Source organism: Entamoeba histolytica, genomic scaffold (assembly GCF_000208925.1).
Source record: "Entamoeba histolytica HM-1:IMSS scf_1104750519191 genomic scaffold, whole genome shotgun sequence".
Classification (NCBI taxonomy): Eukaryota; Evosea; order Mastigamoebida; family Endamoebidae; genus Entamoeba; species Entamoeba histolytica.
Genome location: NW_001915111.1, coordinates 4,680 through 22,642, shown reverse-complemented (window position 1 = coordinate 22,642; position 17,963 = coordinate 4,680). Strand labels below are relative to the sequence as shown.

General features: G+C 21.7%; 4 protein-coding genes across 4 annotated transcripts, besides 3 other annotated features; 1 reads left to right on the top strand and 3 right to left on the bottom strand.

Annotated features, from left to right (window-relative positions):
* Nucleotides 1-6,188: 6,188 nt before the first annotated feature.
* Nucleotides 6,189-6,755: a repeat region.
* Nucleotides 6,722-8,490: a repeat region.
* Nucleotides 8,452-9,065: a repeat region.
* A 56-nt stretch (nucleotides 9,066-9,121) lies between these two features.
* Nucleotides 9,122-10,813, bottom strand: EHI_193090 (uncharacterized protein; the record flags this gene model as incomplete). Its single annotated transcript, XM_644275.2, has 1 exon — nucleotides 9,122-10,813. The coding sequence occupies one exon, from the start codon at nucleotides 10,811-10,813 to the stop codon at nucleotides 9,122-9,124; it is 1,692 nt and encodes a 563-aa protein (XP_649367.1).
* Nucleotides 10,814-11,189: 376 nt separating this feature from the next.
* On the top strand, nucleotides 11,190-11,848 carry EHI_193080 (60S ribosomal protein L9, putative). Its single transcript, XM_644276.2, has one exon. It carries the CDS (start codon nucleotides 11,194-11,196, stop codon nucleotides 11,785-11,787), a length of 594 nt encoding a protein of 197 aa, XP_649368.1. The 5' UTR covers nucleotides 11,190-11,193; the 3' UTR covers nucleotides 11,788-11,848.
* A 535-nt stretch (nucleotides 11,849-12,383) lies between these two features.
* Nucleotides 12,384-15,035, bottom strand: EHI_193070 (uncharacterized protein; the record flags this gene model as incomplete). The annotated part of the gene is made up of 1 exon (XM_644278.2): nucleotides 12,384-15,035. One exon carries the CDS (start codon nucleotides 15,033-15,035, stop codon nucleotides 12,384-12,386), a length of 2,652 nt encoding a protein of 883 aa, XP_649370.2.
* A 135-nt stretch (nucleotides 15,036-15,170) lies between these two features.
* Nucleotides 15,171-17,742, bottom strand: EHI_193060 (uncharacterized protein; the record flags this gene model as incomplete). Its single annotated transcript, XM_001914034.1, has 2 exons — nucleotides 15,171-17,363; nucleotides 17,434-17,742. The coding sequence occupies 2 exons, from the start codon at nucleotides 17,740-17,742 to the stop codon at nucleotides 15,171-15,173; spliced, it is 2,502 nt and encodes an 833-aa protein (XP_001914069.1).
* Between the last annotated feature and the right edge of the window lie 221 nt (nucleotides 17,743-17,963).

Here is a 17,963-nt window from a genome sequence, read left to right as displayed (position 1 = left end):
ATAGTTTTCATTTGTTATTTATATCTCTTTTATTATTTTTCTTTTTCCTTTTTTATCTTCTTTTTTCAATTTTTAACTTCTTAAAACTATTAAATATTTATTAGTTCTTATTGATAATTCCAAATTATCAATTTTTCTTCTAAATAAAGTTTTAATTCAAATAGGCAAAAAAATACTAAAAAATAAAGTTATTTTCTTTAAGATATTTTTTTTTAAAATTAAAAGACTAAAATTGTTATTTCATCTAAAAAATTATATGGCATCTAGTGCAGTTCAATCAAGAAGTTCTCTCGATGGGGATGAACCTTCAAATGAAATAGATATAGTCCCAAAAACCCTTGAATCAATAAATAGAGGATTTACTCCACTTATGACAATTTGTGATCCAACTACGTATGTGTTACAAGACACAGAAGAATGAAAAGAATACATCTGGATAAATAGTTGATTATATATAAAAATATTAAAAAAGAACTTTAAATAATTAATATTGTTTTGAATTTTAATCAAGGCTTTTATAAAATAATATGGAATATTATTTTCCAATATCATACATTTAGAGATATGTTTTTATCGTGTTGATTAAACTACTAATGTTATATTCATAAAGAAGTTCATGAAGAAAAGAAAAATAGATAAATAATAACAAAAAATTGTTGGAATTTGTCAATAAAATAACTAGAAAATAATCAATTTCCAATATAATTTAATGAATCAAAAAGTTAATCTTATTATGATAATACACAAAGATAAAATGGAATTGTAAGGATATTGACAAGGAAAAATATTAACACCAAATAATGAAGAAGAAGTTGAAAAAGAGATAACGCTTATCATAGCATTAATGATGAAAAAGATAAAAAAGAATAAAACATTAAACAAGAAAAAATAACCAAATAAACAAAAAGAATGAAATTCATAGAAGAAATTAGTTATAATAACTGAGAAATTGAAAGAACTAAAACTAAATAAATTATTCTTCCTAAAAAATAACAAGAAAAGAAGAAGTGAAAGAAATAAAAAGAACACAAAATTACCAAAATATTTATGTTTGTAAAAGAAGATATTGAATTTATTGACTAAGAAAAACTAGAAAATAATTTATCAGCAATATTCATCATAAAGAAGAGATAATTAAATAATAATTAATAAGTATGTATAATGATTGAATATTATTATAAAGACGATATGATTCTAATGTGCTGCCAGAATATTTGATGATGTAATTTAAAAACATTAAATAAATTGAATGAATTTTTATTTAAATTTATTTTGAATAATTTAATATAAAATATGATTATTTATATTTTAAATAAACAATAATTTAAATAGAATGAATAATTAATGAAATATTTAATATATAAAAGTTAAATAATATTTTATTCAATGAAATATTAATTATTTATCATTATTTCATTTCATTTTATTTAAATTACATTATTCTCATTAATATTCATTTCATTAATTTATTAATATTTATTATTTATTTATTTGAAAATACAACAATAAAACATTCTTTCTTATTTATTTTATTTATGCATGTTTTGTATTTTTGAGTATTTCATTTGTCTTTTTATTTGCAACTTCATTTTGTGTTTTTGATGATGCTATTCTTTCCTTCCATTTCTTCTTTCACTATCATCTCTTCTTCATATCCATATTCACATAATATTGTTTATTATTTCATAACTCATTACAATTGAATGTATATAAATTTCATTGACATTGAATAGTTGAAGTGAATTTGTAACAAAATAATTAAGTGGATTAATCTCAATTGAATGTCCATTGATAATAAATAGTTCATTAATTCAATTTTGTTTGATTGTTTCATGTGTTTTTATTCGTATTTGATAAGTATCAATTCATTTAGATGTTTTGATGTAAATTCCATTTAACGAGAAGTATCAAACAAATAACCTATTAATCATAAGAAGAAATAATTAAACTTAACATAACAACAATTCAACAAAATACAGTTTGGTTTATTAGTTGTTTGTTTTCTTTTTATTATTATTATTATTTTAATAATGAAAATGAAAGAATAGTAAGTTTATTTTTAATCTTAGTTGGTGAAATATTGTAAAAATGATTTATTCTTAAATTTTACATTGTTATATTCTTTCAAATAAAATGTTGTTGAAATATTATTCATTTTAAATTAATAATCCATCTCTTTTCATTCATTTCAATTTATTTTATTATTTCTTCATTTTTCTCTCTACCATTATTTTCATTATCCTTATTTACTTCATTTTCTACAAAATTGTTTCATAAATATTATTTTATTGTTTTTTCTGAAAACTTTCTATTTGCTAATTACACTTTTTCATCATCAACAACACCAACAAACTCTACTTAATTGAAGAATATTGACAAATTCACTTCTTCATTTCATAAATACACTTAATCCATACTTTTCTATATCATAACACATTGGCTCAAATTCTCCATTTGACTTATTCAATTAATCATTATTATTTATTTCTAATTCAATTTGACAAATTAAATAATGAATTCACATTACAAAATGTTTATTCTTAATTAATATCACCATGAATTATCATTATTATTCTTCAAAATATCATGAAAGTATTTCAATCATTATATATAATTTAACATATGTCATATTTGTTTAATTTATTTGAAATAATTCATTAAAATTGTATCACATGTTTGTTCTTCATCTTCTTTATTATTTAAAATTGATTAAATTTATAAATCATTAAATGCAAATAAATAATTAATGTTATTGACTCGTATTTTCAAAATATTTCGTCCAAATTAATATGAAAATAACAATTGTCATTCATCAAATCAATAATTCTATCATTCATTCATGTTCATGTTGGATATATTTCTATTATTAATCTAATAATCATTTGATTGTTGTTAATTCATATCTATTTGATATGACCAGAATTACAACATTCATAGTTATGTTCCATTGAATAATATAATACAATCAAAGAAATTTGTGTATTTGTTATACAATGTTCTAGTATATTGTTTTGTATCATTATAGAATTATAACTTTAATCAAACCAAGGTATTTTCTACTTTTTGGTTTCTTTTTGTTTTAATTTTCTTTATTTTTGAAATAATTTCTTTTATTCTTGAAACAAACTTTTTTAATAACGTGAATATTGAATTATTCAAGTATGAAACTAATCTGTACTATTATTCATATTTCTTATATATTTCTAATTTATCAATCATTGTTAATTCTTTTGTTTTGTTCATACTTTTCTATTTTTTACTTTTCTTTTTAAATTATTCTAAATCATGATGATTATAATTTATTTTAAATATTCAATAAACATTGTATTGATTATTATTGTTGTTAAATAATTGAATTAAATCATTTTCAATATTAATTTATACCAAATATTCAATTAAAACATAAATAAAAATGATAATAAAGAATGAAATAAAATAATATGAAATATTTAATGATTATAGTCAAATAAAAAGATAAATTACAAGAATAATTATTTTCAATGTTATTAATATGAAGTATTGAAACATGAAATATTTATAATTTATTCGATCTAATTATTATTTTAAATATTATAAATACAATAATTTAATTCATTAATTTATTAAAATAGAAGATTGTATAAAGATAAATAAATTATTTCTTCAATTTTATCATTCAAATATCATTTTAGTTATGTTATTATCAATGTATTTGTTTTATTTCTCAATATCATTTATTTAGTAATGAATAAAATAATTGTTCTTCTTATTTTAATTGTGACATATTTATTGACGTTAAACATTCTTTCAATATTATTCAAAATGATATAAAATAAAATGATTAAAATAATCATTTTGTTAAATGATTTATTGCTTGTATTATTTTATGAGATGATATTCATTTTGTTGAATGAAAATATCAATTATTTTTACATATTATTATATTTAAAAACAAATTATTCTTAAAATATGAATTAAAAACAAATTAGTAGTGAATAGTTTATGTATTTTATTTAGTAATACACTTTTAGTTATTAACATTTCTTCTTTTTATTTCATATGATTATGAATATTCAAATTTAAATATGTGTAATATTTATTTTCATTAAAGATAATTCCATTTCAATCCATCATCATTTTATATTAGATTGATAATTTAATTTTTAAATATTGTAAATATGAAATAGAATAAATTTAATTTTTGTTTATTTCTTTTCCAATTCATTATTACTTGATGTATTTATTCTTTGTATTATTTTAATACAAAATAATATTACGAATAACAGTTTCTCCATTTAATTAATAGAAAATAATAATTGAAAAAGAAGAGAATGAATGATATAAAAGAATAAAAAGAAAGTAAGAAGTTTGATATGATGAAGAAAGAATAAAAGTAGAAAGGAGAGAAGATAAAAAGAAAGAAGATAAAGTGTAATAAAACAAAAGAGATGATAAAAGAAGAAAAGAAAGAAAAAAATAAAGGATGCAAATTTTATTGAAACAAATAAAAAAAGCGCAATAAAAAAAAGCGCAAAATTTAATGATGCAAAATATTTAGCAACATTTTTATTGATGCAAAATATTTTGAAATAAAAATAAATCATCATTTGATATTATTATATTTGATAATAAATTATATTATATATTAAATACATCATATTTCTTTATTATTTATCTTTTCTTTTTATAATTTCATATATTAAATTATTATTCATTCATTTATTATTTATATTTCATTTATTAAATAAAATGAAAATGAAATTATAAAATATCAATTAAATATTCATGAATAATAATTTATTAATATTTAATAATTGAAATAACAAATAATAATAAAGTAACAATAATGATATATTCAATATATTCTTTATTTGATTTGTTCAATATTAGATTATTCTATTTCATTATCATTTCATTGTCTTCATTATTTCATTTATTATTTCATATTCATTTATTATTTTTTAAAATCAAATAAACAATAATATTGATATTTATTCATCATATTCATTTAATATAATAAATATACACAACATTTCACAATAAATAACGAATAATTAAGAATGAAAATATTGAATTATTCAATATTTTGTTCAACATAAAATCAATAAAACATATATTTTGATAATACACAAATGAAATAATAATGAAATATACAATACTCAAGAATTAATAAAAAAGAAATAAAAAGAATAAATGAATATAAAATTGATAAATAATAGAAGAAAGAAATAGAAAAACAACGAAAAACAAATAATATAAAAAGAAGAGAAAGATATAAAAGAATAAAAAGAAAGTAGAAGAAGAATATAAAAATAATAAATCACAAAGAGGTAATAAAAGAATGAAATAAAAAGTGTGTTTTTAATGTAAAAATTAGAAATATTCAATAAAAGTGTCTAATTTAATGATGTAAAATGATTAATATTATTTTATTATTGAAAAATATTTTACTCTTTTTTATGTTTATTATTTATATGTATAACTTCATTATGATGTTTATTATATATTTAATCATAAGTGTTATGTTATTATAACATATAATAAGTGATAAAATATAAATGAAAATAATATGAATATATGACATAAAATATAAAAACAAAAGAATAATAAGAATAAATGATAAATAAAAGGAGAAATGATAATAAATGATATAATAATAAAATCAAAGTATAAAATATAAAATTAATATTAATATAAAACAAAAGAGAATAAATATAAATGATAATAATATAAAAATGATAATAATATAAAAATGAATAAGATGAATAAACAAATACATCTAAATATAAAAGAATAACAATAAGAAAATCTAAATAATATAAACATAAAAAACATAAAATAAGAAGAATATAATAATATATAGATAATAAGAATAACACAATGATATAAATAATATAAACAGAGAAATAAATATATAAAAATACGATAGATAAATAACATATAAATAAAAGAATATAAAATAATAAAAATAAATATGAATAAACAAATCATCTATTTCATTGATATTTCATACAAAATGAATACAATTGATAATAAAATATAAACATAAATATATACATATTCTGTATTTATCATATTTTTTATTTATTTTTATTTGTTAGGAGCAAAATATAATAAATGGAATATTCTATGGATGCAAAATATTTTGCATCTTTTTTCTTTTTTGTAAATTATTTAGATGCATTTTTTCTTTGCTAATTTTCGTACCCTTTCTTTTCTTCATTTACACTCCATTAATATTGTGATCAGCCACAATAGTCATATCAAATATTAGACAAGTTTTGTTCTTTTTATCTATTACATATATGTCTGGTATTTTGTGGTATTGTCATTCACTTTTATGCATTATTTGTTCAATATCATTGTGATGTCTTTATATTTGAATATTGTTTCATATGGGGATTTTTTATATTGTTTATTTCATGTGTATTTTCTTATTAATCAATATTATAATGCAAATATTGTCATGTTTTTCTATTTGTGATTTTTTATGACCAATACAAGATAGTAGAATGTGTTCTACTGTTGCTATCTTGTCTTTACAAAGTGTTGAGTATTTTAATCTTTCATTTTTCATTATTTTTGTTTTCTATACCCACAGAATATTGCACCATCTTGTATTTTAGTTAATTGAAGGAATGTGTTTTTCTTAATATTGAATGACTTCCATGCTTTCACTGTAATAGTTTTATCTATTCATTTTGACTCATTCAATCTTCTAAAATATCCACTGATTTGATGACATTTCCATTTTTTGATGTATTTATCATTAATTTCACATTGGATTATTCAAATTTCTTCACTACTTTCCGTCATTATTCTCAATTCATCCATATATAATGTGTGATTTGCTTTTGGGAATTTCTCTTCAATGATTTGAGAAATTACATTCATCTGAATGATGAAGAGTATATTTGATAATGAATCACATTGTAAAATTCCTCTATTTAATTTAATACATCATACTTATTCATTAAATTTATAACCGATGAATATCTTCCACCTAGTCATCATATTTTCAATAATGTCATTGATGACAAACTCATAATTAAAATACTTTAATGATTCAATTACCCATTCGTGGTTTACTGTGTCATATGTTTTCTTAATGTCATAATATGACTCCACATATTTTTGGTATTTTTCTTCTTTCTGCTGCTTCATCATATAACTATTAATTATTCATTCTTTAGCAGCTAAGGATTGTAGTTTACAACCCAGTTGATTTCTACTAATTTTAAATGATTCATTATTCATGTTAAGTCTTCTGTGAATCTTTTCTTTTAATATTGATGTAAATACTTTCATAATTACATTTGTACAACTGATAGGACGATAATTAGTGACGTCGTTCACCTCCTTTGTTGATTAATAAAGTTCTTCAACTTACCATGTCTAATGGGATGTTTTCAGGGAAGTTCAACCATTCATTGAAGATATTGAGAATGATTTCTCTTGATGATGACATCCTTTTCCAATAATACCCATATATAGTGTCTATTCCTGGTGCTTTCCAGTTACTTATTCTCATTAAACTTAAATTTAATTCATTTAATGTTATTATGACATTATCATAATTGAAATATCTTTCATTCCACGAGGTGATTTGTTTTATTTTCCAATTATCTTTATTTAATATCACCCGTGTTTCATATAATATTTCCAATATTCTAAAGTAATATCGTTATTTGGGTATATTTCATTTGTTGTTTCTTCATTATTCTAATTTTCTTATTAGAATCAAACATGATTTTATTTGTATTGATTCTGATTATTTCATATTTATTAAATTTAATTCTTTCTTTGATCATTGTCATCATATATTTTAGGTATTTTATTCTTTATAGTGCTTTAACTTTTATTCCTTCTTCATCATGTTCTTTTAATTTCATGTTGCACTTTATTCTCTACAATTTCATTGACTATATCTTCTAGTCTATTTATTTTCTTTATATTTCTTTTATTTCATCAAATTTGTCTCTTATTATTTTATTTTGGAGATAGAAGTGCTTAACCATTGAAATATTCATATCATCTTGCAGATCATGCACTCTAATTCCTGACCATATCCATCTATTATTAATTTCCTTTATTAATTCACCAGCTTCTTTTCTTTTCAAGTAGTAATTAATGTTTGTACATTTTTCTATTTTCATTTCTTTTATTTTATTGATGAGAGTGTTAAGATATTCTTCATCAATTTCTGTAGAGTTATTCTTTATTATGTTTTTTATTATTGAATCACACTCTACTCTTCTATTATATCATTTACTTTCACTTTAATGTATTGTTTAATATTTATTTTATTTTATGTGATATTTTAATATATTTAATATATTCATTTTCATTATTTACATTAATATTTGTCAATTTTATTATATTTTCAATTTGTTCCCATCTTAATTTCTTATATAATTTCTTATTTAACCAATTAATTGCGAAACAATACAACATTTCAATTAAATTTCTATTTCTTTATTCTTTATTTCATATTTCTTCTTATATTTTCATTGTACTTTCTTTGTTATTTATTCTTATTGCAATTTTACATCTTTCATTTCATTTCTTTATTTGGTTTGTTTTTAATTTCTTCTTCATTTGTTTTAATGTCTTTTTCTTCAATGTCTTTTGTTTTTTTCTTAAATTTCTTCTTTCGTTTTTTCAATTATCTTTTTCTTTTTGATTGAATATACTTCTTGTTGAATATAATACCATTCTTTTTCTTCTTACCTTCTTACTTTTTAAGTATTTCTTCATACTCTCCTTTGTTCCATTCACTTGTTATTCTTTTTATTCTTCTATGTATATCATTTATTGTTATCCATTTATATTTGTTGTTTGTATAATCTTTATTATTATTGTATTTACGTTGTTCTTTATTTGTTTTTCTTTGTATCTTTCTTCTTCTAATCCATTTTCTCTTGTTATTTCATTTACCATTATTATTGTTATTCCATTTATTGATATTGACATTCATTCTATTGTATATTGTTAAATTCTTTTGTTTTGTTTTTTTACAATATACATTGTTATTAGACAACATCCATTACATTAAAATTTGTTGTTATTTCATGCATTAAAAAAGGGAATATTGAGAAAAATGATATGAAAAGAAAATAAATTCCATTTAACAGAATTTCTTTTAAAATAATGCTGAATAAAATGGGTCATTTTGACTATCTGCATTTTCGAATTGAGATCCAGTATAAGCAGAAGAATGATCATAATTCATAGCTTCAGTGCTTGTATCAGCAGTTAAGAATGGATTATAATTCTTTGTTTTTTCCAAGAATTTATTGCTTTCATCAACTTCTTCATCAGGTTCTTCTTGAAGATTATCTTGAATATCTTTAGGTGAATTATTATCTTCAAGGTCTTCAAGTTTATCAGCTTTAATATCTTCTTCAATTCCAAGAACTGAAGAAACGCTATTAATTAATTCATAAAATCCTTGGAATTCAGTAGTGTTAATAGCTCGTTCAAATTCTGTTTCACCTATTTCTTTTAAAGAACTAGGACCATGGTCTTTAGTACATTCTAATTTACTATTAGTAAAACATTTTTTATGATAAGAATGACCACAATGAAAATGAATAATAGGATAGTCAGCTTCAGTATCTTTAAATTCTTGACCACAAGCAGCACATCTTGTTTGTCTAAATACAAGATGTTCTGTTAAATTTTTTTGTCTTTCTTCAATACTTTCTCTTAATGTAGGAATTTCATCAATAAAAGATAATCCATTTTTTAAACTTTCTTTAACACTTTGATCAAATTTAATATTTTCAATAATTTCTGGACGAGATAATATTTCTAAAACAGAAATAATTTTATGAGGTGCAGTATGTTCACTATTATTTTCTTGAAAAATTCCTTTTAACACATTTTCAAATCCAATTGAATGTTCATTATTATCTTTTTCTGCCATACAAATTAATGGTAAATAATGAATTCCAACATCCATTGATTCATCAATTTTATCAGTTTTATGTTCTTGTAATAAACAAAGTAATTTTTCGTCTGGATCATTTACAACTTCATCCAATATTCTTTTTTGAAAGAATAAGTTTTTAATATGTTCTTGTTTATGTTCTCTTGATTTATATAACATAATTGCTTTATTTTTTTGTTTATCTGATTCATCCTTTAAATCCATTTCAATAAGAAGTTCATTTACTTTATCATTTTGTGTTGTTGATTCTGAAAATTTCGATTGGATTTTCTTTAAAAATTCATCTAATTCACTTTGACAATTTTCCATAACATGAAGAAATTCTCCTGGATCTAATCGTGCTGCACTACTTGGTTTATCTAAAAACAAACTTATTAATATACTTGTTATTCTTTTTATATCTTTCATAGACTCTTCTTTCTCTTTATAATCTAAAAGTGCATCAACAATTGTTTTACCAAATACTTTGATTAATTCTACTTTATTTATATATTGTTGATGATCAATATAACTTATGATATTTCCATATATTTCTAACGCTTTATATGGTGATGAACTTATAGCACTTCGTAATAATATTTTTATATAACTCCCTGGTGATCTTTTCTCCGCAAATTTCTTTGCATTTTCTGACATTCCTGCTTCAATTAATTCAAAAATTGTTTTTTCAATATCTAAATTATTACTTGTAAAATCAAGTCGATCTAAATACGTTTGTAGTCGGGTTGGATCTTTTGCCATCGTGTGAATAAGAATAGTAAGATATTCTTGTGTAATTGTATTTTGTCCTAATAATGGTTCTGAAACTTGATTTAATCTTCCACTACGAATAGAATCTATAATAGTTCTTGCTGGTATTGTTGGACGATTTGTAAATGACATTTTCTCTTGAATAGAAGTGTAAGATACAAGATCTTTTTATGAGATTCGTTTAAAGATTTCTTTTTTGTCAAAACACAAAAAAAAGAAAAACATAAAAAAATTAAAATAAGAAATGAAAAATTAAAAATTAAAAAAATAAAAAGAAAAATTAAGAAATAAAAACTATAAGAAAAGTATTAATAGTTTTATTAAAAGATGAAAACTATAAAATAGGGTTATAGTAATTGATTACTTTGGTGAGTAAAAGTTTGTATCCCTCTTTCTTTTTGAAGTGAAGAGTTGAAGACGAGATTTGATTATTTAAATAATCAGAAATACTCGTTCATTTCACATGAATTTCAAGTCATAAAGACAGAACAAGAAAGGTATTAATGAAATAGATGCCAAGATTATTAAAGAAAACAGAACACGTTGTTATTCCAGAAGGAGTCACCATTGAAATCAACAAAAAGAATATTAAAGTTACTGGACCAAGAGGAACTCTCACAAGAGAATTCCAACATCCAAAAGTAGATATTTATGCTAGTAAACTTGTTGTAAAGAAGGAAGGACCAAAAGAAAATGTAGTTGTTATTGATATGTGGTATGGAAATAGAAGAGATTCAGCTGTTGTTAGAACTATTGCATCACATATTAAAAATATGATTACAGGAGTTACTAAAGGATATCAATACAAGATGAGAGTTGTATATGCACACTTCCCAGTTACCTTAGTTATTGCTGATGATGGTAAATCAATCCAAGTCCAAAACTTCCTTGGAGAAAAGAGAACTAGACACATTGAGATGTACGACGGAGTTGTTGTCAAGAAACTTGGTAAAGATGAAATTTGCCTTGAAGGAAATGATGTTGAAAAAGTCTCACAATCAGCTGCTAATATTCATGCTGCCAATCTTGTCAGAAACAAAGATATTAGACAATTCCTTGATGGAGTTTACGTCTCTGAAAAATGTCTTATTGAAAATGACGCTTAATTAACTTGATTTTGGCAAGGTTTATTAATCTCTTCTTTGATTAGAATTTAGTTTTTTATGAAAAATATTACTTTTCCTTTCTTCTTTTAATTTGAAAGAAATAGTTAAAAGGATTTGTTAAAGAAAATTTATCTATTTAATACACTAAGTAACTAATATTCTTATTTTCTTTATAATCATTATTTTGTATTACTTTTATTCTTTAAACTTTTTCTTTGAAATGTTAAATATTGAATTAATGTGAATTATTAATAATTATAATACTGTCATTAGGTTAAACACTAAAGAATAGTATTTTCTTAACACTACAAATATCTTTGAATGATGTTGATTATTCCCTTGAGAAGATTCATAGACTTTAACATAATTCATAGTAAGACTTTCATATATTTTGAGTAATTAAAGTATAAAATATAAACTAAAGAAATAGAAATATTGTAATGTTTAGAATGAGAAGAATAAGATATCAAAAAATAATAAAATAGAAGATTATTGTAAAGAAATATGTTTGTTATTAAGAAAAAGAAGTAAATAAAAAGTGTTTTACTATTGAATAACAATAATAAAGAAACAGAATAGATGAAAATAATTTGAAATTAGAAAGGAAAATATTGTTTAATAGAAGAAAATATTTGGTGTCTTTCTTGGATTTTATCAGAGATAATAACAGATTGTGGATTATTTAATTCCTGAACAAAGTTATCATAAGTTGCATTTAATAAACGGTCTCTAACATTTTTAAGACAATCAGGTTCAATACTATCATAACAAATAAATGTAAATAAAGTAATAATATTTTGAGATAATTCTTTTACTTTTTCCCATGCCCATCGAGCGTATTGATAAAATGATTGAGTTAAATGAAGGTCTTCAAGTAATTTCATAATTTCACTAAATCGAGTAATTTCAGGTTCATTTTCTTTTCGAGGAACTAATTTACCAAATACATAACCAAAGTCAATATGAAATATTTTACCAGTTGTATATTGAAGTAAATAATTATCTCCATGTCTATCTCTTAACATAAGTGCATAATTTAATACACAACATAATGCAAATGATTTAGCAAAATTTAATTGTCTACTTAAAGCATCAGTTGTAATAGTATCACAAATTACTTCAATTTTTTGTCGATCTTCTTCTGTTTCACCAGTTTGATCAGTTTCTAATTTATCATTTTTCATTTGATAAATAAATTTAGCAAGTTCCATATTTTGTTTATTATGTTCTTTAGAAACAACAGTTCCCATAATCATTGAGAATGAATTTTTAAAATGGTCAAATAATTTACCAATTTCAATAACATCAGGAACAAATTCTACAATTCCTTTTTTTGTTCCTAATTCAATAATATCATACGTTAAATATTCAAGGTCTATTTGTGTTTTTAATTCATTATAAATGTAATTTGATAAAATTAATATTAATTTATCATTTAAAAGATCATCATTACTTTTAACCATAAAACATCTATCTTTTAATGTTTGATTACTATTAACTTGAACAGGAATAATCATTGGTCTATTAGCTGAATTATATTGTTTTAAACATTTAATTTTATTAATTTTTCCTTTAAGAAATGGAAGACTAAAATTATTCATTTGTTTCATTGATTCAATTTTCATATTATTTGTAGAAATTAATTTTTGGGCAATTCCCTGAACAAATCCTTGTTCTTTACTTTGAGCATTGATTTCTTCAACTCTTGCAATCATTTCATTTGCACAATTAATATCATAAATAATTGTAGGATTCCATTGTACAACAATTTCTGCAAATGAATGAAAAAGTTGAATAAATAAATCAAAATATTCATCTCGTTTTTCAATAATATTTACAATACCCCAAAGAAGTTGTTCTGCAAATAAATGTGTTTCATTATTATTTTCTTTAAGTAATTGAATTAATTTATTAAGAAATAAATCATTTTGTTCATGTTTTAAAATTTCAATAATATGTGGAATATATTCTTTAATTTGATTAATAGTAATAACTTGAATCATTTTATAACCAATTCGTTCTTTTAATACAATTGAATATGTTTGTGTAGAGAAATAAGGAAGAATATCAATAAATGAAAATTGTTTATTTTGAATAAATGAATCAAGTAATTTTTGTTCTTCAACAAAGTCAATGATATTATTAATATAGTCTTTACCAGTTTCTATTGTTGCTTGTAATGTAGATTTTAATACAAAAAATCCAATTGTATTAAAATAATGATGAAGATAATAATGTCTAAATCTAAATAAATGAAGAGCAAGGTTTTCTGGAATATTTTCACTTAATGATATTTTCTTACATTCAAGTAATGTATTGTTTGTTATTGTTTCTTCAACTATTGGATAATCTTTACATTGATCCCATAATGATTCAACTCTTTTTGGAATTCGATAAATAGACTTAGTTGTATTAATAGTTATATCTATTTTCACTCGTTCTGATTCTTTAGTAGTAATATTATTTTGTTCAGAATTAAATGCTGGAATTGTAATAACTTCTATTGGAAGTAAACATTGTTGTTTGTCATGAATAAAAAGTCCTTCTGAATTAAATAAATATAATAAATATTTACTATAAAGATAATCAGTACCATTAGAATATATTGCTTCAATATATAAAGTAGATTCTAATGATAATTGATTATATTTTGTTTTAAAATGTATATAATGAACATTTGGTGTTTGAGATAAATTAATAATAACTTCTTCAAAATCAGGATTATTCTTTTTCTTTAATAATAATGACCTTAATTTCATTTTAACTTGAATACAATGAAATTCTTGAATATTTGATTGAATATTAAATAATATAATAACATTATTATCAATCTGTTCAATATCATATTGTTGTTGTGAGTTTAATGTTAATTCAGTTAGTCCAGTTAGATGATAAAATCCTTCATTACATCCATTACCAAGAATGTCATTAGAAGTAATCTCACGTTTTCTTGATACAAAGAGATTTAATAATCCAGTTTGATGTTTATTTTTTAATTCTAATATTAAATGATGTTGTGGGTGATGGATTTCAATATTGTTTTGAATATAATCTAAAACAACTTCATCTCCATTAAATTCAGCAATTTCATTTCCAGAAACCAATAAGTCAGGTTCTTTAGTATTTGTGTTTAATATAATTCTAATTTTCTTCAGAACTGAACTACTTTCAAAAAGAAGAACAACCCATACAGGATATTTTTTATCTTGAATAACAAGCCAACAATTAATAGAGGTAAAATATAACATAAACAGATAATAATGGTGTTTTATAGTTCTAATTTAATAGTAATAATTATTAATTTTCTTTTAATTTTTTTTTTGTTATTAACAAAACAATAAAAAATAAATGAAAGAATAAAGAAAAAGACAATTAAATGACTTTTAATCCATTAATAATTTAACTACTTCCTCTCTAATAAATGAAATATCTGAACTAATTTTTGTTTTATAATTTTCTTCTGTTAAATTTGCAGAAAAGTCTCTTTCTATTGAATTGAGAACGTTTTCTTCATCTTTCATAATTTCTTCTTTATATTGATTATTAAAATATTTGATAATATAGAAATTGACATTTCTTTCTAACTGATCAATAACATCATTAATTTTAATTGGAACAATATTCTTTTTATTACCTGGTGATGGTGGTAATGGCTTTTTTCGAGGATCTGTTTTACTTAATCCTGATGGTTTGGGAGGAACTGGTAATGGTTTTGTATTATGAAATCCTTCCATTTCTTCAGCCTTGCTACTAATATACTTTTTAACAATAACTCTGAAGTATTGAGTAATTTGATTTCTAATATTTTTTAATTCATTTAGATAATACTGATTTAAGGAATTTAAATCATCATCATTTCTCATAAATGCAACATTTAATAATTCAGTTAATTTCATTAAGAATACAATAGACTGATGGATACAAACACATTTCCAAACATAGTCAGTTGGTGGTTCAGAAGCTAAAACATTAATAAAATAAAAACCTTTAGTGCTATCTATCCAAGTTTTAAAGACTTGATTAGATTTTTCAAAGATCATATCAGTTACAGTTGAATCATTTGTTGAAAATCCATCTAAAAATGACTCAGTAAAAGCAGCGACATTATCTAAGCAACCAATAATCATATAATTTTCTCCTTGATAACGAAGTATTTTGTCTTGTACTTTTAAAGTTCTACAAGAGATATCACTTGGATTTATAATTTGAGATAGTTTAGTAATAAGATCAATAACATTAGTTGAATCATTTAAAGCAACAAATGTTTCAATTTTAATAATTTTAAGCATTTCATCAAATCCACAAATATATAAAGTACTAAAATACATTTGAAAGAAGGTAGATCTTATTTTATGTAATTTTTCAAATGTTCCATTTGAAATTGTTTGTAACAAGTCAATAGTGTTAATATATCGTTCTTCAAATTCTTTATATTCTTCTCTTTTAATATTTCTTAAATTTGCATATGATAATAATAACATTGAATATTCCATTATTGTTTCTTCAATTCTTTCATTTATTTTTAACATTAATTCATCACTTTCAATTACCTTTTCTTCTTTTTTAACTTCTTTATAAACATCAAATACAAGAAATGCTCGTAATTCCATTTCTCCAAATTTATTTAAAATATTAAAGAAATAATTGCTAAATTCTTTTACATTTAATTTCATTATAAAATTTTTTAAATTATTATTTCTTTCTAATGGTAGTTCAATATCATTTTGTTTAGTCATAGCTAATGTTAAATATTCTTCTTTCTTTAAAAACTCTAATGGTAAACATGCATAACAAATGTCTTGTCTTATATTTTCAATACTTTTTAAATACTTCTCAATAAATCCTTCCATTTTAGTACTTCCAACAATTGTTTTAAACAATCCAATTAACTGTGGCATTAAGTCTTTAAATTCTTCTTTAATTGTTTTTCTTTTTAAATCATATGTAACTTCATCTACTAATTGAATTCTATTAAACAATTCAAATACAAATTTTTCTGGATTTTTTAAAAACTTCTCTAATTGAGACCTTGTTTGTTTAAGATAAAAATCACATTTACTAATACATCTAATTCCTGCTAATTTACAGTCAATAACATCTAATGCCATTTCAATTTTTTGAATTGCTTTTTTGTATTCTTTTTCTTCAACTAAATCTTGTACTTCATTTACAGCTGAAATAACTTCATTTATTGAATGCATTTTATCAATAACAATTCTTATATTTTGATATTTTTGATATTCCTTCATATTTCCTAACATTAACCATCTTACATTCTTTTGTGTTTGTTTTAATCTTTCAGATAATGCACACATATCTTCTTTAATTTTATCAAATGACTCTTCTAAATCACTTACACTAGCAAGTGAGTCTAATAATGTAAATTTTTGTTGGTCTATTTCTTTCATAATCATTGTATCGACAATTTCTCGATAATTTGTTGCCCTTTCTTTTGCATAAGCAAAGTCTAATTGAGATTGAGTTGTTGGTGAAAAGTCATTTTTCTTTTTACAGAACTTTAAAATTATGTCAAACGTTTGTTTACTTGACATATCCAATGGATGTTCAACTAGTGTCTTTGATAATTATTAATATTATTCTCCTTTTTAAATCAAATATGTTTAAAAAGAAAGTAATAAAACAAACATCCCCAAATTCGTATTTCATAATTTCTTCAAATACATCTGTTTTGTCTTTGGTGACTTCATTTGTAAATGTATCTTCAAATTGTTGAAATATTGATATATTTTTCTTTGATAATTTTGTTGTATATAACTGAGGAATACTTTTCTCTTCTGATGAATAATCACTAACTCCACCATTTATTTTTGGCTCATTTAGGGGAATGTCTAACGATAAACTTTTTTTCTTTTTTTCTTTCATTTGTTCAGCAAATGGGTATAATTGAACCGCAAAATGGTAACGAGTTTCCTTGATTGGTTCTCTTTCTTCCATTTTTGCTTTATTTTTAAGTTTTTAAGTTTTTAGTTTTTCAATTTATTTAATACTAGTTTTATTAATTAATTATACTAGTTATAATTCACCAACGTTAATTTATTTGTTTCTTGCTTATTCATTTAACCCATACTAACCCCGCAAAGCAACGTTTAAATTTTATTTTATAAGAAGTACGCCATCTACACTTTTAGTAGTTTTCTTCAATTTATTACAATAGA